We start from the raw sequence: 23,311 nt of genomic DNA, 5'->3' as shown, positions 1-23,311 counted from the left end.
TACTCACTTTTAGCTACAGAGTGGAAAGTTAATCCTGACTTAACCATTAAAGACGCAGCCTCTTGAAATTAATGTGCAAATTATAAAACAAATGTAAAATTGTCTGTGCCCCAGAATGCCCATGCTCAGTTCAAATGATCAGGCGTGTAAACCTGCAAGACAGTTATTGATGTACTGTCCTTTACGGTTTCAACATGGGCACGACCCCAAAAATCCACTTGACCTGTTGTTGTTGTTTCTGGGAGCCACTGGAGCTCAAATTGATCAGTGGTGACAGCGATGAGACAGGCCAGAGGCTGGGATGTGGGGGAGCTAAGATGACCCCCTCTCAAAGCTAATCATCCATGTGAGAGCCATAGCTCACACCGACTTTACCATGCACCACAGCTGCTCTCCGACATATGTCTACAATGTAGATGCTTGGATTACTGTGGAAGGATCCCTGTGTCCGTCAGAATGTGGATATTCGTCTCACATGACTCTGCCTAGGTCCTAATTTTAGAAGATTTCATTAAATGTAGATTCACATGGAGGTGTGGAGACAGAGGAGCTCTAAGGCATATCAGATTTCAGCTGTAAGCTCTCCCGAAGGCTCCCCGCTCATTAACCTTCCGGAGGTTATCTGCCACTGACAGCTACAGATAGCACAGACAAAAATAGCCCCTCATTTCCCCAGTGCACACCCATAGGTATGCCTAATCTATCAGAACATCAGTATCGGACAGAACTGCAAAGATTTGTATGTTTACTCCACAGTATGTGTGTTTGTGTATGTTTCAGACAAATGTAACGAGAAAGGGAGGAGGAAGTGTGTCTAACCTTTATTATAATTAGCAACAATGCACCTCATTGTTCAAAATACTCCACTCTCAGTACCGCCTTTGTAGATTGCTCATACCTTTTGTTTTCCCATTTTGTTTCAAATTCTCAATTCAAAAGTGCTCTTTATTTCCATAAGTCATGATATTCAATGGCACTTTGAACATGGGAGTAAATCAATTCTGTTCAGCCTACATCAGATTAAAATGAATGCAGGAATACAGTTTGTTTGACCACACAGAGACCATAAACAACTTGACTTATATCAGCATCGCAAACAAGGTCGATCACACGTTCTATACCAAACTGCAGTATTTGTCTGCACACTGCTGTACATGCTATAAATGTCCATCATGTCGTTGGTGTTCAGGTGTGATCGCTCTTCATCATTATTGATTCAGTATTTCATGTTTGGAATACAGATGAAGGGCAAAAGAAAGGGAAAGCCTTGAATCAATGAGTCGAGAAACATACAAGGTACAAAAGGGTCACTGAATGGTTTGATGGGAAAGATATGCTACCAGATCTCCACCCAGCTGAAAATCCTATGGGAGATTTTGGAGAATCAAACACCAATTTACTCAAAAATGTACTTTAGCAAAAGGAAATTGGACATCAACATACTGTACATAATCAGATATGTTTTGAGGTAGTTTGGTTAAAAAATTGGGTGACAATTTTCATATTTTCTGGGCTGGCCCTTTAATCTTATCATATCTGTATTGGCAAGATAACAAATTTGAAATATCAATGTTATTCCAATACCTATCACATTATACCTATAACTTTACTCCATTATAGCTTAAGATAAACTTAAGGTACTTTTGGCTGCTATCAAGAAAGTCATCATACAGTATGTATGACTGAATTTCAGTTGTCAATTGTACATTTCTGACAATATAAACAATATGTACAACGCTGGAAAAAGCCCACTATTCCCATTATTAATGTCAATACTGGAAGATTCCATATGTCATTGATATCAGATGCTATTATTCAGTGCCAATGCAGGAAATAGTGTTCCCCTTAAACCCTGTGGAGCCTTACACATCAAATCAACAACATCCATGTCACCTTGTTCCTATAATGGTCATGCAATAACAACACTACTGTACCAATGTTTTGCAGATGGAGGAAGCCCTGAGCGAGGTCGACTTTCAGTTGAAGCTGGATCTTCATTTCACTGACAACGAGCAACAGTAGGTTTTTCAGCAGTTTGGGAATGTGTGTTTGTGTGTGTTTGTCCTTGTTTGATAGGGGGAGAGAGAGAGAGAGAGAGAGAGAGAGAGAGAGAGAGAGAGAGAGAGAGCTTTGGCAATACTGTTCTATGAACATTCATGTCAATAAAGTGAGATTGAAATTGCGAGAGAGAAAGAGAGGAACAGTGTTTACTGTTTTAGTTATTTTATTTATTTATTAAATAAACAGTATGCATTGAATTGTTCTTTTGCATTTTCCTTGAAGCTTTGGCAATACTATAGACTTTCATGCCAATGAAGGAAATTTAAATTTAAATTTGAATTGAATTGAGAGAGAAAAATAGTTTTTGTAACGTTTCCTTGATTACATTTATTCTTGTTATGTTATATTTAAATGTAAACATTTTGTTGATTTTGTTGCAAAATGTTATGGCAACATTGTTTAACTTAAACATTTATACCAGTAAAGCACATTGAACTGAACTGAACTGAGAGAGAGAGAGAGAGAGAGGGAGAGAGAGACAGAGAATACTAGACTTTCCCCTTGTGCAGCTTTTATGCAAGAGTGAGAATGCAAACTAGGCAGGAATAAGGGTCTTTATGTCTTTTGGCTCATAGCCATGTCTTTAAGGATCTGATCACAACTTTTCTGCTAGCAATGCATGATTACTGTGATTTGTCCGTTTGTTTGGGACAAATGGAAGAAGAAATTGGTTGTTTGCAGTGTGCAGTTTTTGTTGAGGAACTGCTCTTGTATCGGATAGAGGTCTTGATTACCATTCCAGTCAACATGCAAACTCTCTCTCTCCGACTCTGTCTTTCATAGCACCAAGGAAAAAAGTTCTTAATAATGATGTTAGATTATTGGTGAGAAGCAGTCAGCATTCTCAACAACTTTTAAAGAGTCTGGCAAAAGGCAAAGACATTTGTCAGTGATAACTCCATCTCCTTAAACTCCTTTTTGTACCAAGGTAAGACTCTCCAGGGTCAGATGTTTGAGATACACCGATTCCCTTTTAGAATGTACAGTACTATCACTATATTTGCATTTAATTAATCTGCACTCTCTGTAGTTTTGCATCAGCACAGTAGCACTGTAGTAGTACGATAATAGTTTAACTGATTGTCTGTTATTTGTTTTATCTATTTTACTAACTATTTAACTATCTTAACTGTGGAATAAGCACTATAGATGGGGAGAATACCAAAAACAATAATTCTGCAGATTACCACTCCAAGAGTATGTAAAAGTGTCTGTCATTTGTGTAGGTACATTTATTTGTCACAATATAACAAGTTATAGAGTGAAATTGAGTTTTGTAACTCCCCTCTGCTACATAGCAGCCAATATACATTAATAAAGAATCAATTGTAAAAAAAATGGTAAACAGAAATCAACTGTCATCACTGGAGCAGTGCTGAGAATGAATTAAAGTTTAAGAGTCTGATAGCTTGGGGGGAAAAGCTGCTCTGCAATCTGGTGGTGTGGCAGCAGAAACTTCTATGTCTCTTCCCAGAAGGCAGCAGGGTGAACAGGCTGTGGCTGGGTGGGTACTGTCCTTTAGTATCCTTTGGGCTCTGCGTAGACACCTCACCTCACCGATATCAATGATGCTCGGGAGATGGGTACCAATGATCGTCTGAGCAGTTTTAATCACCTGCAGCAGAGACCTCCGGTCCTGGGCCGTGCACATCCCATGCCAGTTTGTGATGTTTTCATTCAGGATGCTGCTTTAGATCCCTCCCTCCCACAAAGTTTTAGACCAATTTCAAAACTGCCTTTTATTGCAAAGATTCTAGAAAGAATTGTGTCCAAACAGCTGTAAAAATAACAAATTATTTGAAAAGATTCAGTCTGGTTTCAGGAAGTACCACAGCACTGCCCTGCTTAAAGTCACCAATGAACTTTTAATGTCTGCTGATGAAGGTATGTGCTCAGTACTGGTACTGCTGGACCTTAGTGCTGCTTTTGACACTATTGATCACAACATCATGTTAGACAGACAGAGGCACTGGGTGGGGATCTCTGGTACTGCCCTAGAATGGTTTTCATCCTACCTGTCAAATAGGAAGTTTTGTGTGTCTGTAAACAACTATGTCTCTTCATTCTGTCCAGTTAAATATGGTGTGCCTCAGGGGTCGGTCTTAGGACCCATTTTGTTTTCCTTGTATCTGCTTGCCCTTGGACATATTATCCATAAACATGGTATTTCTTTTCATATTTATGCTGATGACACACAAATATACTTGCCCGTCAGATCCACAGACCCTGGAATGCTGAGTTCACTTAATAACTGCCTTTGTAAAGTAAAAAAATGGATGTCAAATAATTTCCTCCAGCTGAACTCAGACAAAACAGAAATCCTGGTCATCGGTCCCGCCAGATGGCAAAACGAATACTGCCATCTGCTGGTTCCCTAGTAAATCACATTAAGCCTGTTGCAAAGAACCTTGGTGTCTGGTTTGATAGTAATTTAAATTTCGAGCAGCACACCACAAAGCCTGTTCAATCATGTTTTTATCAACTTCGAAATATAGCAAAAATTCGATCTATGTTAACTTTTAAGGACACGTTCATCTCATCACGCCTGGATTATTGCAACAGCCTTTTCACTTGTTTAACCCAAAAATCTGCTGATCGACTCCAGACTGTCCAGAACTCAGCTGCCAGGCTTTTAATCAGAACAAAGAAATATGACCACATCACCCCTATTTTAGCTTCATTACACTGGCTCCCAGTATGTTTTAGAATTGACTTTAAAATTTTATTGATCACTTTTAAAGCTCTTCATGGCCTCTCGTCTTGTTATATTTCTGAACTTTTAGTCCCATACGCACCAGCACGTACCTTGAGATCCTCGGGCAGAGGTCTGTTGTCTGTTCCAGAGTCTCGACTGAAAACTAAAGGGGACAGAGCGTTTGCTGTCAGGGCCCCGAGGCTCTGGAACAGCCTGCCCGAGGAAATCAGGTCAGCTGAGTCAGTGAACTCTTTTAAGTCCCTTCTTAAAACAGACTTTTATAGGAGAGCCTTAGCTGATCTTATTTGACTTTATTTTATCCCTTTTATTTTATTCTATTTATCTTAAACGTGTATTTTAGTCTTTTCAATGTTTTCTTGCTTTAATCATGTATTGTTTTTGTATTATTGTCTCTTGGGTATTATTGTCTTTACACTTTGTAACTTGTTTTTGAAAAGTGCTCTACAAATAAAGATTATTATTATTATTATTATTGCTCCTCTGTAAAAGCTGACAAGAACTTGGTACGGGAATTTACCCTTCTTAAGCTCCCTCAAGAAATACAGTCATTTCTGAGCTTTCCTCACTAGCGTGGAGATGTGAGACGACCATGTCAGGTTCTCTGTGATGCTGATTCCCAGGAACCTGAAACTGTTCAACTTCTCCTCCTCAGCTCTACTGATTGACTGTCTTTATCTCTTTTTTTCTGAAATCAACAATCAGCTCCTTAGTTTTGCTGACGTTGAGCAGTAGGTTGTTCTCTGTGCACCACTCTGCAAGATTATCAGTTTCCTCCTGATATGAAGTCTCATCATTGTGCATCATTGAAATCCGGCCGATGATGATGGTGGTGTTGTTGGGGGATGCAGTTCTGGGTGTACAGCATGAACAGGAGGGGGCTGAGCACTAGAGCTGACTGGGGTCTGTTTGTGAGGAAGTCGAATATCCCGTTGCAGAGTGTTGTATTTAAACCCAGAGTGCTGAGTTTACTGATCAGTTTCATGGGGAAGATTGTGTTGAATGCCGAGCTGAAATCCACAAACAGAATTCTGGTGTAGGTGTTGTTTTTCTCAAGGTGTGTGAGGGCTGAGTGCAGGGCAGTCTAAATGGCAAAGTTTTGGAAGTGTATTTGTGTATGTAACGTGTGTCTCTCTCTTCTCCCATTCCTCAGGCTGGCAGAAATAATAACTGTCCCGTTGATCAGCAGTCGGACCCTCAGCCTTCACTTCCACCCGCAGAGAGGCCTCCACCACCATGTCCCCGTCATGTTCGACTACTTCCACCTGTCCGTCATTTCTGTCTCCATACATGCTTCACTGGTTGCCTTACATCAGCCGCTAATCAGGTAGAGTTAAGAGAGGCTTTGCAAACATTTGCATTTGACAGACTTTGAAATTTTGATATGAAATTATCCCAGGGACCCAAATGACCATTCTTTAAGCCCCGCCCTTCTTAGTTACTGTTACTAGTGCACTACTGTTACTGGTAGTGCACATACAGAATCCAGTTCAAAATGACAACAGTGGCAGATTAACCACTCAAAATTCTTATTCATTTTAAAACCTTGTTTTTAGACAGACGTTGACAAAAGCAGCTTGTCATTTCTAGCCGATGACTGAAATGAGCCTGCTATGGCTGGCACATTATATTGACTGTAGTTAGCTGGCTAATTAAGCTCACATTGGGGCAATGAGTTGGTTGAATTGTCTTTTTTTTTTGTTTTCAATGAGACTCTTGTAAAAGGGATTTTAACTATGCCCTTGATGACTATATACATATTAATGTGCCAACAGACTGAGGCTAAAGCTGTACGTTCAAGGCAAAACGTCAGTATCCTCAGTAGGCAATGATCCATGTGCAAGTAGTTAAGTAAAGCTTAATTTATATGGCACTTTTCAAACGAGAGTTACAAAGTATTTCACAGTTCACAGGAAAAAGACATTAAAGACATAAAGAATTACCCCAAAGTGAAAATAGTTAAATTTATAGTTAAAGTTATTCTTGAACAGGCTTTTTATGTAACCTATCACAGTCACAACGATAGTTAGTGGAGCATTAGAGTAGATAAACACTGTTGAACCCATTCCTTACACTTTTACTCTTGTGTCTTTGGTTTTGGAAGGGCTAAGACACAGCACTACAGCCAATAAATCAGCCACAAATCCACCACAAAACACAGCAATCAGCTGACTTAATCATTTGTACTTTTCTGCAAAGTACTACTTATAGCAATAAAAAGAGTTTACTTTCAAACTGCTTAATGTCATGTTATCTTGGTGAGGTCTCCTTACTACACTTAACAAATGTCAGTGATAAATTTTGTTTATGTTCGGGTATTAAATCCTCAGATATCCAAATTGGTATCGGTCGGGCTCTACACGACACCAACTTTCCAAACTCTGTAAATACTGGGTATCATTCTTACTACAGCCCCATGCACATAACTTGCCGTGCCTAGCTACAGTTGCCAAGCTATGATTGAACAATTGCAATTTGTAGGAGAGTTTTAGCAAACAATCAATTCGAGTCAAATAGGTCTTTCTTGTTGATTTAGTATTGAATTGTAGAACTGGCTACACTGGGAAGATACTCACTTGAAAGCTATATTTGCAGTATCCATAATATCAAGAACAGAAGAACTCAAGTGAATGAGCATCTTTTCCCTCCTTGTAATGTTTGGGCATTAACAGTTAAGAGTGTGATTGTTAGCTGCTTGAGTGGATAGTTATCCAAACACTTATCTGATCAATTCAGCTATCAGTATCATAAACTCGGTGTTTAGCCATGTATTTCATAGATTACTGCAGCACTTGACTGATTGGAATAATAGCAACTTCCGACTCTCACCTAATCTGTTTTCCTTCCCACACATACACACTCATGGTTTGTCCCTGCATGTGTCCTGCCTGTTCTCTCTGCAGCTTTGCACGTACGGGGAAGGGCTCCTGGCTGGGGAAGGGCTCGCCAGAGAGCGCGAGTGACCCATCTGCCATGTCTGTAGAGAACCTTGTGTTCGGAGCGGGCTACTGCAAACCAGTCATCTCTGAGGTATTTTAACCTTTAGCAGCTCAGTGTAGTTGAAATAGAAAGTAACAGACAGTCAAAACCCATTTTGTCTCACAAAGCTGAAAACAACTGCGATGCTTGTACAGGCATGGGAATAACACTAAAAGAATGAGCCGGCCTCCTTGTTGAACTGGTTGTTCCCTTTTTATTTTCGCAAGCAGCTAAATTCCAAGCCATGTCATAAATGTAATTTCGGTTTAGCCACGGAAGCCGATGGATTTAGTTGTGATTTGTTTTTGGCATGTCATCCAGAAGCAACAAGATTCAGCCCAGGAGCTGGGCAGAGAGTCAGTCTGATCTAGATTACTGATCCTGCACCTCATTTGTTGGGGCTCCGTGGAGTCTTAAGACGTACGGACCAGAGGCCAATACAGAGATTATTACTGTGCTGTACCATGGTTTTTCATAATATCTGATTAACCCACCTGCTCAGGCATGTAGGCTCCAGGCTTCACATCTGGAAGTGATAGCAGCTCTCCCTGGAAATGATGGCGTGGTCTTGTCACCTCCGTCTCATGCGTCTGTGCCCATTTACAGCACAGTTAAGATGCACGATTGCGTGATGACAGAAATGATAATCTAGCTACTGTTATTACAATTATTATTCGGGATTATATATGTCCAATTTATCACCCTCTAATCACCAACCAGAGAATGTACATACTGTTATAAACTATTCTCCCACAATGTAAAGCAGCAAGAAAATAGTCACAGCTTGACTGACATCTGAAGTTCCATGATAAGTTAGTTTAACATGGTAAAGTATGTCGATTTTTTGTACTCTAGCAAAGCAGTACACTAAATAGTATACTATTTTAGCAGCATGATGATTAGTATGTAGTACCTACTGTATAGAATTAGTATGTAGGATGGATTTGGGACTCGCCTACAGTGTGCATCAATAACACATTCAAAATACAGCAGATTTAGTACTGACATCTTTAAGTACAATTCATTTAGTCATCGTTCCAGTGTCAAAATACTATACTATGCTATACTATAAAAATATAGTAGAATTTCTGTGTACAATGGGGACACAGCTTCTAAAAAAAGTCTATTTTCTATAGACTAGCACTGTTTTCTTTGTAGTTGTCACTATTATAGGAGTAGCAGGCCAAGTTCAGAGATTTGATTTTCCACACCTAACAAATGAACTAATTCTTGATGTAGCCATTATCTTTAATCAAAACATCTCTTATCTGTACTTTTTTCTTGACTTCGGCAATTATTCCATCTTGTGAAAAGTTTTAAAACACATGCATCTCTCAGGTTCCTGCGGACGTCACAGTCTACACTGTAAATCTTAATGAGTGCCCCTGTTGCCTCCCCCACCTCCTCCTGGTTTTTACTCAGACCTCTGGCTGGGCACTTTAATAAGCTCTGGGTTTAGCCAAGCAGGGGGGCTTCGTTTGATCACAGTAATGACTTCTGCTCACAAGCGCCACGTACCACATAGCTGCAGGTGATGTGTGTGCATAGAACGCCGCCTCCTCCTTCACCTTTCTTTATTAAGAGCTTTTCACCTGCGGCTACGCTACGTTTTCAGCGCTTTCCTCCTTAACACTACAGCATTTCCTCAAAGTGTGTGAAAAATCACATTGTAGATTCCCATTGATATCAGCTGTTACATCTCAAAAAGGAAGGAAAAAAAAATCCCTCCGTGGTATAAAAGGATATTTTGAGAGGAAAATGATGCTGTTAGAAGGGAGACACCTGAGAATCTTTGGTCTTTCTGGTAATAAAAAAATCATGGTTCCGAAGATCAACTCAGAAATCATGTCAAATCATATCCTTTGAGAAGCTTTTTTCTACAGAACTTCTTTGACGGCAGCAGTGATTGGACGCTTAGATACTACTACAGACTGCAATGGTGAACCGTAAAAGCTGCATCAACAACAGCAAAACAAAAGCAGAAATTCTCATGTCAGGTGACTGGGGCACAACTCGGGCTTTGTCAGCCCAGAGAGAAACTACAGTTTTAGGATAATGACTAGTTTATACCTAAAAAGTAGCTCTTTTTCTCTGCCCTTCGCTCGGAGACTGATTCAGGCGGGCCTCTATAAAGGTAAAAAGAATTATGAAAGTAAACATACAGATGTTCCTTCCTGGTTTGGGTATACTGCACTGTTACAATTACAGAGCGCACGCAGGTATGATGATAGGGCCGGAGACTTCACTTGCTAGGGGCAAATTACAGTACATCCCCAGATACTCAGGCATGACATGCCTTTTGTAGCTCAGAGCCCCACTGGCGCTGCCAAAACATCCCAGCCATCAGGAGAACTCACTGGGTAGCAGACCAGATCCGGGATCAGCAGACGAGGGCAGTCACTGGTCACATTCAAGGCCTCTGGCTCATTATCGCGACGTCTGACATGTACAATGATTGTTTGGTTAGAAGGCCATTAGCTCAAGGCTTTGGTGATTTGTAGCTGTTTGGACAGAATCATGTGTCACACTCAACACATACTGTAAATTGCAATGGTGAAATACATTTAATATTTCTTCTGCATTGTTAGAGAGCCATCTACTGGAATCATGGTCCATATTACAGCGTATTTTAACTAACACTCAAAAGCAGGGGCACTTGTATCTGAACTACAGGAATCATTTTTCTTTTCTTTTAATTTGTTATTTGCTTCCTTTAGCTTTGTACCTCTCTTGGCAATGCTTTATTGTGTGATTTTAACTTATTAGATTTTAACTATTTAAACACACTATTTCTTGTCTCTCCTACTCATCAAGCCCCAGACAGACACGAAACCTTGGATTCTAGGTCAACTTTCCAGATCCGTTACATCCTTCTTATGCCACATAGACGTATTGATTTTCTTTCACAGCTTACAGAAAGCTGTGTTTAGGGGCCACTTGTTTCTAACGTTGTATTTGAACTTGAAGTAATTATCTTATTCCTTTCTAATTGGATACAAGCTCCTTTTAACACAAAGTCAGTGAGCCTATTCAGCTGTTGCAGTGGCAAGTTCAAGTATGTATACATGTCCGTTATTGAGACAGGCCATTTTCTGAGAGGTGACTATTGACCTACATAGCGGCTGACATTTCCTCTGTGTCTCTTTCTCTGCAGGGAAGCTTTTATGTGCCCAGTGAAAACTGCCTGCAAGGAGCGCATACGTGGCACCGAAGGCTGTGTCGCCTCCTGTTGGTCACACACAAAGGCCTGCACACCTACTACACAGCACTGTTGAGGGAAATCCCACAGCTCCAGCAGACTCCGCTAGACTCAGGTGACCTTATGCAAAGCTCTGTATTCAAACTTAGTTTTGGTCCTTAAAAGTATTGTATATGTCTTCATATAAATAGTTGAAATATAAGGTCTTATAAAAATTTTAATGTTTGAAGCAGTATGTTTTTTTCATAACAACTCTTTTCTTTGTTCTTTATGTATTAATACATGCTCCGGCTTCCTCCCACCATCCAAAGACAAGCAGGCTAGGTTAATTAGTGTCTCCAAAATTAGGTGTGAATGGTTGTTCTCTATATGTGGCCCTGCGATGGACTGGCAATGGATGGATTGGCTCCAGCCCTCCCGCGACCCTGTACGCAGGATAAGCGGTTGATGATGGATGAATGGATTGAATAATATGTAATATTAGGCAACAGCAATGTTGTTACCAGTGGAGGTGGAGCTTACTTGAACCATTTTATGTACCATTTCATCTATGAAAGTGCAGCATAATTTACATGTTTTGGGTGAAAACTAACAAAACAAACCTAAAACTAAAGTATCAGAAAATAGAATTACCAGAAAATGGAAATACTAAATAAAGTTAAGTACAAGTAAATCAAAATTGTAATGTACTTGAATAAATGTACGGACTTACTCTTAACTACTTGTTAATAGTACACAATTCAACTCATATAATACAACTCATTTCATGTAATTGCCATGTTATAGTTTTGGTCTTCAGTCCCAAAGGTTATTGGATTATTTTACAGAATTTTACAGAATTTTCTAAATCAAATAAATAACTTCCTTTCATTAATTTTGTAGTTACCCTGCTTCTTTCTTTCCACAGAGGTGCTGCCTGTAGAAGAAACTCTAAATCAGCTCACAATACAGTTACAGGTATGTTCATTCACCACACTACATCCACAGATAAGCCATTAGTTCAGGGGGATGGATATGATTACAATACATTCTTTGGTGCCCAAAAAGGCAATACAATCTATTTGTCAAGTTATGAAAAGGATCAAGTTATATTAAGTCTCTAAACAAATTGTGAAATGTATGTGTGGACTGATACGACGGCTCAGAACAACACGGGCTGATTGACTGATGAGTTTTTTTACAAAGATCCAAAGACATGCAAGTTAGGCAGCATTGTCAGTGGGTATAAATATGTTTTCAAGACAAACAAGGATCTAGTAGAATGATGCAAAATTTATTTTGGGAAGAATAATGCATTCAGTTTGATTTTATAGCAATATCTTTTTTTTCTGACCCCCTCCCTGTCCCCATCAGCTACAGGAAGGCCATGAGAAGGTAGCGGAGCAGATCAGCAGGGACGTGAGCCAGCTCTGCTCCCAGCTGGCTGCTCTGTGGAGCCGCTTCCTGGAGGCCGCTGTGCTCAACCCCCACATCCTCTCCTACCTGGCCCAGGAGCACCACACGCTCAGGGTGAGAGTCACGCTCCGTCAGGCACGGTTACACAATACCCAAACTTCAACATTTACAGTGTGTTCTCTGAGCCACAGTCCAGATAGTCTCCACATTAGAGTGCAATGACGGCAATTTGTGCAGATATGTTTAAATTTAACCATTTTCATCCTCAGCACCCACACCAAAATAAAAATACTGCAGAACAATCCAAATGGTTTCATAACCAGTGACATTTTAGTTCCTTGAGGCATGCTGTGACCAATTTTCTTAAAGGTTTTATGAAATATTAAATAAAATCCTCTCACATTGCACTAAAATGATCTCTCTGGGCACACTCAACGCGTATAAATAACATTTAAACCAGTTGTGATGAGGAAGAAACCATTTTGGAGCAGGAAAAAATGTATCAAATGAGCTGTGAGTCAAAGGTAAGAATTATGACTCTAGTGAGTGATCAGTGACAGCTACAAAGTGAAATGGCTAAAATGCCTACAGCTCAGTAGCTTAAACCCAGCTGAGCAAGCTAGTATATTTTCTAATGCAATTTCTATCTAATCACTGAGCTGTTTAATATGAATATGTGCTTCACAGTGAAGTAGCTCTCAAGGCTCTCTTATGTGGTGGTGTTTTGTCTCGGTTGTATGAAAATAATGAACATGTTTGCTTTGGTATTAGATTACCCTGAGGGGATCCTGTCATGCCTATGCCCACCAGTGGAGTTAGGATTTCAATTAACACTTATTCTGTTATTATTGTGGGGTGAAAATACACCAGTTCCTGGTGATTTGCCTGTCACACTGGCTGACTTTCGAGGACAATGCATTTGTAATTTAGACTTGGTGAAGGAGAATGCTTTTGCATAAAGCTTGTGTTGCAGACCTTAAATAATTGATTCAGTCCCATTGACTGTTCATATTGGCTCCGCCGGTGTGAAAACGTTTTTGTCTGTTTATGGAAACACCAGGTCAGGAGGTTCTCAGAGGCATACTTCTTCACTGAACACCCCAAAGAGATGTCTCTGACATTTCAAGAGGAACTGTAAGTGTCAGCCTTCTCAGAAAAAGGAAAAATTAATTATATGAATGGAAAGAAGTGTTTTATTTATGATATTATTCTGCTGATTCAGTATCAACAGACATGGCCAGATAGCTGCAGAGGTGCGGAGCTCAGACTACCTGACCAAGATGCCTCCTTTGCCTGTTGAGTGCCTGGACATTGATGGAGACTGGAACAGCCTGCCTATCATATTTGAGGACAGATATGTGGAGTCTCCTCAAACAGGTAAAACAAAACGTGACTGAAAGTATTGTCTTATTTACACCCAATCACAGTTTTTCAAAATAAATGGTTAAATCGAAAACTGCGATGTCCTTGTCTTTCCAGAGTCGATATCACATGTGCCAACCGCTGATGGGCAGACCAACTCAGATACTGCTGTCACTGCTGCCAATGGGGATTTTGAAAGCAGCCAGGGACCCAGATCACCAGCAATACCCCAGGATCCCTTGGACGGTGATGACTGCATGGACCTTCCCACATATGTCTCACTCATAGCAGAGCAGAGTAAGAACAGTACCAACATGAGAAGTACCCCTAACCTCATTCCCACTGAGGACAGTGCTGGACTCTCTCCAGCAGGGACAAAAAACTTGAAGGAACCAGAGGAAAAACAAGGGCAGGTTGAAGAGAACTGTAATCCAGGCCCGAGGTACATTGCAGTTAAGCCTTGTGATGTGGATCCATATGGAGGAGAAGCAGTCCTGGTTCTCTCCTCAAACCATAATCCCCTCATTGACTCTGATAAAAGCAGTGATCAGTCTCCTGCTCATCATGTAACAGAAAATACCGTCCAACTTTGTGATGCCACAAATGACAGCAACGCAGGAGAGAATGAAAACAATGAAGAGGAGTCTGATATTGCCATGCCATTAAATCACTCCATGGATGATGAGAGTGAGGATGTTCTACCCACTGCCTATGGGCATCCAGTTATACCTCCCTTTCCCGGTGAACTCAGAAAAGACATGACTCACCGTGGAGGCCTAGTTGGCTCCAAGATCATGAAGCGCTCATCCTCAGTTATTTCCGACTCAGGTATTGAGAGCGAGCCCAGCTCGGTGGCCTGGCCCCTGGAGGCTGCACTGCGAGGCCGACCACCTCTAGACTTCTCCAGCGAACGGGAGATCCCACAGCAAATAGTGTGCCGCCACCCGGTCCACCGCAGCTCTCTGGAAGGCCTACAGATGGAGAGCAATGGCAGCCTTCCAAGTGGAGGCATACAGGCCTCACTCACCTCTATTAGCTCCCTGCCCTACGAGGAGGACCAGCAGCAGAGGCAGCTCAGCAAACTGACCAAGTCAGTCTCTGCGCCACAGATAAGTAGCCCTGAAGATACTGAGGAGGGCCATGTGCTTCTCAACCAGGAGACAGACCCTAAGAGCTTGGTGACACACGAGGAGTCATTTAAGATAAACTGCTCTTCGTTGAACAGCAACCTGGATTCTGAGCAATCTGAATCATCTCTATTAGACCCAAGTTTAATGTCAAATCTTGGCCATATTCTTGAGCAGAATGTTAGCTCTGAAAAGTCAAACCCTCCACAGTACCTGTCAGAGACATACAGAACCAAGTCAGTGTTAAGTGGTGTGTCTGAAGTCTTGCTTTTACAAGAGTTTGTAGCAAGCCCTCCTGTGAAGGACAGCGCTGTTATTGGCAGCCAGGGGGAGAATGTGAACCATCAAACACACATCAGTGGAGTAAGCGCCTCAGTGGAGGATGTGCATCTCATTGAAATGGAAGCAACGCCCTGCAGCTGTGGAAACAAACCATGTGTGCATAAAAGTGCTGCAGATCAGGAGAGCATTAACACTGCAGATGAGTGCCAAAGCTTCCATCAGACCAAATTGCTTGATGTTGAGGACCAGGAGTGTATGGATCCCTTCCGAACACATCTACAGCCTTCAGAGCTTCACCACTCCAACGACCTCCCCAACAGTACCACCGTCACACAGAGGCCGAGTGACCTTACAGGGCTGACAGCCAATGATATCACATCATTTGTTAACGTCAATGGGATATCAGCCAGTGAGAAAGAACCTTTAGATGGCCAGGCTAAGCCCTCTAAGATCCCCAACTCAGGGCTGGCCTTCGTGAATAAGAAAATGGTGGAGGTGGTGAACATGTCAGTAGCTTGTGCCCCGACCTGTCTGCCATTTTCTTCCGTCCTGAGAGACTCTCCATCCATCAGTGGAATGTCCGCTCGCCAGGCTACCTCACCTATCACCCATCAGCCCCTGGGCTCCTTTGGTATCATCTCGTCGTCTTCTCTCAATCCCCTGAACATGGATGACGAGACCAATGAACGAATGCTAAAGTGAGTTTATGTTTTCAGTTAGTGTTTAAAGAACAAACCTAAACCAAAAGGTGTTTTAAAGCCCAATTTAAAGAACAGAGCATGCTATTTTCTTTCACAACCACATATGAAGAACTGTACATGTGTCCCTTTTGTCTGTGCATGAACAGACAGAATGCCACTCTCTGTCTACATAGACAGGCAGTGACACTCACAGTGGCCTTTTACACAACACAAACCCACATTAGCTTTCTAGCTAGTATTAGCTTTATAGCAGGCAATAGTATCTGTCTGCATACTGTTGACTGACAGTGAGACTTAAATCCAGACAGCAGCCTGCTACACACAGAAAACAAACATACAGAAAAAGAGCCACAGACTTTGAACTGCATTAATCAGTAGCTTCCTAGCTAATGTGCATTATCTGCAAACATGGACATGTCTTTTGATGTTGAACAAGCTGCCAATCATATGTCTGTTTGTTAGCAGACTTGATAGAAAAAATGGCTAGTCCACTGTGGTTTGTCAGACTGCTAAAACTTACCTGAAAATTTCAACATTCATCAGTTTAGACCAATTTACTTACTAGCTTTATAAGCTACAGTTACTAGTGCATGTATATTTACATTGCGTCTCAGTGTCCTTATTTGCTCAGCTTCCAATCAAATACTTGCACTGGCCCATCCACTTAAAGGTTTGGAGGCTAAAGGAGCAGTTCTGGGACTTCTTGTCCTTTCAGTTATAAAGAAATATTAACGCTAACACTATCTGCATTCTAGCATGCATGTGTTAGTGTGTTTAAGGGAGAAGCGAGAGAGTAATGTCTTTCTGATTTAAGTGTCGGTAAATAATGTTTCAGAAAATGCAGGCTCTCTTCCATGTTAAACTTTGTGAAAGTGAGATTATAGTCCACACCAACTGCAGGAAACAGGGCCAAAACACGAGGTTTTATGACTATGTGGAGACGACTGTTGACATCTGGAGCAGTAGCTGGCAGTTACTCAAGCTTGGAAAAGCCTAGCATAACAAAATGAAGTGAGGGCAAATTTGAAGCAAGGAAGTCAAGACAAGGTGAAATGCCTCCTGAGTGTATTAAATCACATCAAAGAGTGCAGACAAATCCATCACGATTAGCTGAAAGTACAGGAACTGGAATCGGATTTGTTTTGACTCCTCCGCTGCTAAAATCTGTAACCTGGCGGGCTGACAGGGTAATAAAACTTAGAGAAGCTACTTGTAAGTCCTTGGGACTTTTGTTCATAAGCTGTGTTCACTCAGAAGTGGGAAATGTAAACTGAAATTAATCAAATACAAAAATGCAAGGCAGGTTTACCATTGAATTTTGGACCAAAGGGAGAAAACTGTGAGCGTGAGTGATTTTTTGGGGGAAAATGAAATCTTAGATCAGCATTTTATTTCTGTGATTGTATATCATTTGCTTGTCTTTGCACATTACTGGAAAGTTATTTTTCAATTTATTGCTAACATACAGAACATAATCTCTTGTTTTTTTATCCCCCAAATGTCATTTCCCGTTTCTCCAGTTTCTACAAAGCCAAAGAGGAGCTGCTGAAAGAGTTGAGCTTTCAGGCCAGCTTGTACGCCGACCTTCCTGACCTGGCATCAGATATGCCCTACTTCCCCCCTGAGGAGGATGATGAGGAGTTTGATGACGGCATACACCTTGTGGTGTGTGTCCACGGGCTTGATGGTGAGTCTGCAACCATCTAAACGGTCTGGTTCACTGCAGTCCAATTCCGTTGCGTACGTAATTGCTACTAAATTGAAACAGATTTTCAGATTTTTTTATAGTGTCCTATGAGCATTGTAAATGTAAGAGAGTCTCTGACAGTATGTCTTACAAGATTAAAATATCCCTCCACGCTAATACTAATTCCAGAAAACATATTCCAGGTCTTTTAAGTGATTAATGGGCCAGAAACAGTGTGCATTATTTCCTCGTTGCTTCCAGGAAACAGCGCAGACCTTCGGCTGGTGAAAACCTTTATTGAGTTAGGATTGCCAGGATCCAGGCTGGACTTCCTCATGTCGGAAAGGAACCAGGTAGATTTGTAGATGACAGTGATGGGAGCGAATTGATAACACATGCGTATGTGTTATCAATTCCATACAAATACATTTTCTGAAAGTGCTTAAAGGCAAACTGTGGAGTGCTGACGGCTGTGCTTTGCCATTTCTCTGCAGACTGACACGTTTGCAGATTTCGACACCATGACAGACAGGTTGCTGGATGAGATCATTCAGCATATCCAGCTGTACAATCTCACCATAGGCAGGATAAGGTCAGTCACTCAACTTTAATACTGCGCAACATACACATACATACTGACTGACAACTCCCCTTTAGATTGATTATGATGGATTATTTGAGGCAAAGTCAAAACAGGGGCAAGCATCAAGTTAAGCAGCATTTTCTTTGGTCAGTAGATGGCAGCAGAGACTGTACATGGATACTTGGACTCAGCACGAATGCCTTAACTTATGAGAATCACTGTTTCATGATAATAAATAGACTGTACCAACACAGAGCAGGTAAATGGCACAAAATGGATGAAAAGCCCTTATCATACAGTGCCAATATGTTTCTGACTTTCACTTGATCGACTGTATTCCTTTATGCAGCAGTGTGTCGCCTAGTTCCAATCAAATTGAGCTATTCATCTTCCTGCTTAATTGCCCTCAATGTGCCAATTTATTATTTTTTTTGCAAGAGTTACCCAAGTTTGTTAACTTTCTTTATTGTGACGTATCCTCTAGAGAAAAGTATCAAAGACAAAAGCAATGGACTGCCACAACAGCATCTGGTTCTTTCCACATGACTTCTATATTTAGTTTCAGTAGGAGACGGATGAGAAGGAGCAGGCATGGGATTTTGGGTAGAACAGTACAGTAATTAAACTAAGTGACAGACATAGCTTCATGAATCTAATGTTTCCCACTGCTGGGAAGACACTTTCAATTTGTATGGTATGTCCTCTATGTTAGCATCATTAAGTTGTCATTGAGAATGTTAAACATTTAACAAGTTAATGAATTTTCTGTAATCCCAAGTGCTGTAGCTAAAATCTCCAAATAGCCTCCATTGGAACTAGTTCCTACTTACAGAAGAGTCTATAATAAGATATTGCACAGTGTCATACTGTAGGTCAGCAGCGTTGGAGGCACTGTTTTTCTAGCCACCCACTCAAGTTGCAAGTTTATCTCTCTAAAAGTTGTTTGTCTTCGGCCAACAGCTTCATCGGCCACTCTCTGGGGAACATCATCATCCGCTCGGTGCTGACGAGGCCTCGCTTCCGCTGCTATTTGCCCAAGCTGCACACTTTCCTCTCGCTGTCAGGGCCACACTTGGGAACACTGTACAACAACAGCACGCTGGTCAGCACAGGTGAGGCCACCGAGCAGCCGTGGGGAGGCCGCACACTGCAGATGTGCTGTGTTTACAATGCTGTGCACCGCTGCATTTCGATCTTTTGTGCTCCTCAGCAGCATCTAGTTTTTGATGATCTAAGAATACCATCCTTGTGTGTTGCCTAGGTCTGTGGTTAATGCAGAAGCTGAAGAAATCAGGATCCTTGCTGCAGCTCACCTTCAGAGATCAAGTTGATCCACGGAAAACATTCCTCTATCTCCTGAGTCAGAAACCAGGTACCGTCTGAAAGTGGACAAATTTGAAACAGAGACAGTATATTGACTGACTCACTTTACAGACTTGAAAGACAGTCTATTCAAATATTCATGAAAATGTTGTCATGTTGTCTTTTTTGTCAAATTTCTGTACGTGTCAGCTCACTAACACTCAAACCCCTGCCAGCGAGCTATGAGGCCTCCCCACTGTGTGAGTGGAACAAAGCAGTCGTTTGTCACACGAGCCTGAAGAAGATAAGCCTGAAAACACTTTTTTACCCCTCCAGCGCTGTGGCAGGCTGACAAAATGATCCAAACCCTGTCACTGGAAACCCACCAGTGCACTTTCTTAAAAGCACACTGACAGGAGACTTGAGGAAAAAAACGCAGTTTTATCGTATCAAGCCTGTCATTGTACTTTGTGATTGTGTTTTGCGTTTTACAACCAATTCACTCCTTTCCTCTGTTTTCCTCTCTCTCTATATCTTTCTTTCTTGTTCTTACACACACACACACACACACACACACACACACACACTCTGCAGTCTCATTTACTTGTGTTTTTTTACTTGTTTTTTTTATCCTTTTAGGGCTCCAGTTCTTCAAAAACGTGGTGTTGGTGGCATCTCCACAGGACCGTTATGTTCCTTTCCACTCTGCCAGAATAGAAATGTGCAAAACTGCTCTTAAAGACAGGAGCACAGGTCAGAAATGAATGCCGTATTGGATTTTCTTCTCTTACAATATATCTTTAAACATCATTGTGTGGAACTAATTGGCATTATTTGAATTGACTTTATGTAACGTTTGAAAGAAGCAATAACATGTCCTTCGTCATACTGATTAAAAATGAATTCAGAAGTGATAAACACCCGCTCTATATCCTCATTGGTTTTGCTGCTACATTTGGTCTGGTATGACCAGTAGGTTATGGTGGCTAATGTTGGCAAGCTTCAGATAGGTATTGCTGCATGACATCACTTTTCATTTCATTTATTTGCTCAGGACAATAATCATATGGTAAGGAGCACAAACAAGACATAACAAATAACAAAATGACAAAATGCTTATATGACTTAAAACAAGTAAGAACGTTCTAGACACCCAGTTTGCCAATAATTTTTGGCTTGTCTGATTGCAGCAACAAAAACTTATACATAGATGGGTACCTTACATAATACTTTGGCAGATACCTGTCTCATTATCATTGGAGTGATCATCATCATTATGCTTACATTCTTACAGTCAAACTAAATGTGATACTTGTCTCCCAGACTGTTGTCATTACAAAGGTTGCAAATCCTCTGGTTTCTATCCAGACTTTTATATCTTCTAATGACCTTGGAATCCTAGTATTATTCACCCTGATGTCTTTGCTTTTGGTTTTAAGCGCAGCATTATTCTGTTAACACCACATATGGCCACATTTGTGATTGTGCAACAAAAGGTACATAGGCTCACTTTTGGTGTAACATGAGACTGAGTAGACCTACACACCAACATTCTTTTGGGGCTTCTAAATATATATATATATATATATATCATGGTACTTTATGAAGGTGTATACAACACTTTTGTGTAAGAACTTGATCAGCTCATCTGTTAAGTGATGAGAGCATACACTGCGTCACCCATATCTCACGTGTGTCCATGTACCTGAATTTGTTTTCATTTTTGAGGGAGAAAAATGCTCTTTAATGTTTCAATTGAGTCAATTGTTGTGCACATCACACCCTTAAAATAGTATAATACTAGGTCCACTCACTTATGGTTGGTTTTAAAGGAATAATTTGGCTTTTGAAGAAGTAAACCTTTTCGATTTCTTGCCGAGAGTTAGATGGGAAGATTGATAGCTGTCCATGTCTGTATGGCAAATATAAAGCTGCAGCTAGCAACATTTAGCTTAGCTTAGCATAAAGACTGGAAGCAGGGTGAAACAGCTAGCCTGGAAATGACTGAAGGTAACAAAATCCACCACTTAAGCTTAGCTAACATGGGCAGTTATGTGCCAGACAACAGTATTTCATGGCTGAGATTTGTTATACAAAAGGTGTAATTTTTAATTGTACGATTCACCCTAACTTTCCTCATTTTTGCACTGAAGGGCCCGTCTACACTGAGATGATTAACAACCTCCTGCAACCACTTGTGGAGGCTAAAGAGTGCCGGCTGATCCGCCAGAATGTGTTCCACGCCCTGCCAAACACAGCCAACACCCTGATCGGCCGCGCGGCCCACATCGCTGTCTTGGACTCTGAGCTTTTCCTGGAGAAGTTCTTCTTAGTGGCAGGGCTCAACTACTTCAAATAAAGGTGCTAGTAGGCTACTGCAGGCTTACAGGACAGAACCTGTTGGTGGCTGATGGAGCTGATTCTAAGGATAAGGTCCTTACCTTCACTTTGTACAGTATATTCAATGTATATAATCACTGATATCCAAGAGGCAAGGCCTGTATATCCCGTTTGTTAGGATTGTTAGCAGCTGTTATAAAAAAGATCAGTGTATTGTCACTGTTTAAATTGCTAACTAAGAACTCTGAGTTTGACGTGTAGACATGCAAAACAAAACATCTAACATCTATCTCAGGATTGATTATAGATGTTTTGTTGGCCTGGAATAACCTGTCAGAACACTAACAGATGCTAATTGTGGTCGAAAGCATTTAACTACTTTCCCTTTAGAATTGGTTTAGAGTCAGGTTGATTGATTTCTTCTCTAAGGGTTCCACCGATGATAGTCTTAAGCTATCCTTGGAACCGAGGCAATAGATGCGCCACATTTATATCCTCTTGATTGAACATGAAGTATTTTGTTGTACAAAACATAGATGTTCCTTTATACAGAAATGAATATATTGTTTAAATTATTTATTTTTTATTTGTTATGTGTCTACAGTGTAAGTAGCCCATCTAAATGTGATCTTTTGTGTGTTGTTATCATCAAATCTATTGAATGAAAATCAAAGTATACAATGGAGGCATAAGTGTTACCCCATGTAGCCTACAATTCAGTATATGGACACCTGCTTTTTTTATACGATTAGTAAATATGCCACAGCATAATCTTTGATACCAAATGGCTCTACTGGCTCTGATCATTTGCATTGAAAGGTTGATTGATTAGATTTATGAATTGATCATTTGCCTATCCCCACCCTCCTTATTTACTGTTGCTATGCCTGTGAAGCTTACACATAATCAATTTACAGTGATAACAGTGGCAGATCAAAATTCTTTTAAACTTTTAAAACAATGAATCCTTGAGGTAGATAAAAGCATGCTTCTTATTTCTCTCAATTTTGTTGTCTCAAATGACAACTGTCACAGGCAGATTTTATCAGCCGTAGCTAGCTAGGTGATGTAAGCTACATGAGATGGTTGAAAACGTGTTCTCCAGCTGATTTCACAACATTACTGAAAAATCTGACTGTTATTTCGTTATATCATAGCCCTGTTTGGCTGCTTAGCTTGTATGTGTTCGTATTTTCAAGCGGCTGTTTGCACTTTAACATTAAGAACAAAAGGCCTTTGGAGAGGATTGATGAGTTTTTAGCATTTTAGCATTTGGGACCAGCTTCACACAAAAGATAAATAGTATACAGTGGATGTGCTAGTCCCTAGTCCTAGTTTATTTAATGTAACCTGTAACCCACAAACTAATGAAACCTAGTTGGTTAATGATGTGCTCCTCTGCCTTGGAGGTAATGCTCAGTTACCACTACTGAGCTAGTTGGCCGGACATGCTAAAGTTTGCAGGTCACTTTAAACTTTTGCTCATGTGTTTTCGGCTTTGCAAAGGCTACAAAAAACACACCACTCCTGAAACTCTTTGAATGCAGGATATCTCTCCGACTATAGTCCAGTGGTTCAAG

The 23,311-nt window shown here is 40.8% G+C and overlaps 1 protein-coding gene across 3 annotated transcripts in view; it reads left to right on the top strand.

The window, feature by feature from the left end:
* fam135b (family with sequence similarity 135 member B) overlaps positions 1–21,787 on the top strand; it is a 42,809-nt gene extending 21,022 nt beyond the window's left edge. For 2 of the 3 annotated variants that reach the window (XM_046059315.1, XM_046059314.1), the window contains exons 5-20: positions 1,948–2,018; positions 5,928–6,101; positions 7,678–7,804; positions 10,908–11,067; positions 11,860–11,909; positions 12,306–12,461; positions 13,408–13,481; positions 13,570–13,724; positions 13,827–15,816; positions 17,340–17,506; positions 17,768–17,859; positions 18,001–18,098; positions 19,050–19,201; positions 19,351–19,461; positions 20,031–20,144; positions 21,545–21,787. In XM_046059315.1, coding sequence (XP_045915271.1) covers positions 1,948–2,018; positions 5,928–6,101; positions 7,678–7,804; positions 10,908–11,067; positions 11,860–11,909; positions 12,306–12,461; positions 13,408–13,481; positions 13,570–13,724; positions 13,827–15,816; positions 17,340–17,506; positions 17,768–17,859; positions 18,001–18,098; positions 19,050–19,201; positions 19,351–19,461; positions 20,031–20,144; positions 21,545–21,750 — 3,897 coding nt within the window. In that variant the 3' untranslated portion in view covers positions 21,751–21,787. Of the gene's footprint in view, positions 1–1,947; positions 2,019–2,557; positions 2,990–5,927; positions 6,102–7,677; positions 7,805–10,907; positions 11,068–11,859; positions 11,910–12,305; positions 12,462–13,407; positions 13,482–13,569; positions 13,725–13,826; positions 15,817–17,339; positions 17,507–17,767; positions 17,860–18,000; positions 18,099–19,049; positions 19,202–19,350; positions 19,462–20,030; positions 20,145–21,544 lie in introns of those variants that run through there. The other variant, XM_046059316.1, reaches the window with a different exon arrangement.
* Positions 21,788–23,311: the final 1,524 nt, after the last annotated feature.

The sequence above is a fragment of the Micropterus dolomieu genome, linkage group LG09 (genome assembly GCF_021292245.1).
Source record: "Micropterus dolomieu isolate WLL.071019.BEF.003 ecotype Adirondacks linkage group LG09, ASM2129224v1, whole genome shotgun sequence".
Taxonomy (NCBI): Eukaryota; Metazoa; Chordata; class Actinopteri; order Centrarchiformes; family Centrarchidae; genus Micropterus; species Micropterus dolomieu.
Note: the sequence above shows the minus strand (reverse complement) of the source record. Positions and strands in the feature narration are given on the sequence as shown.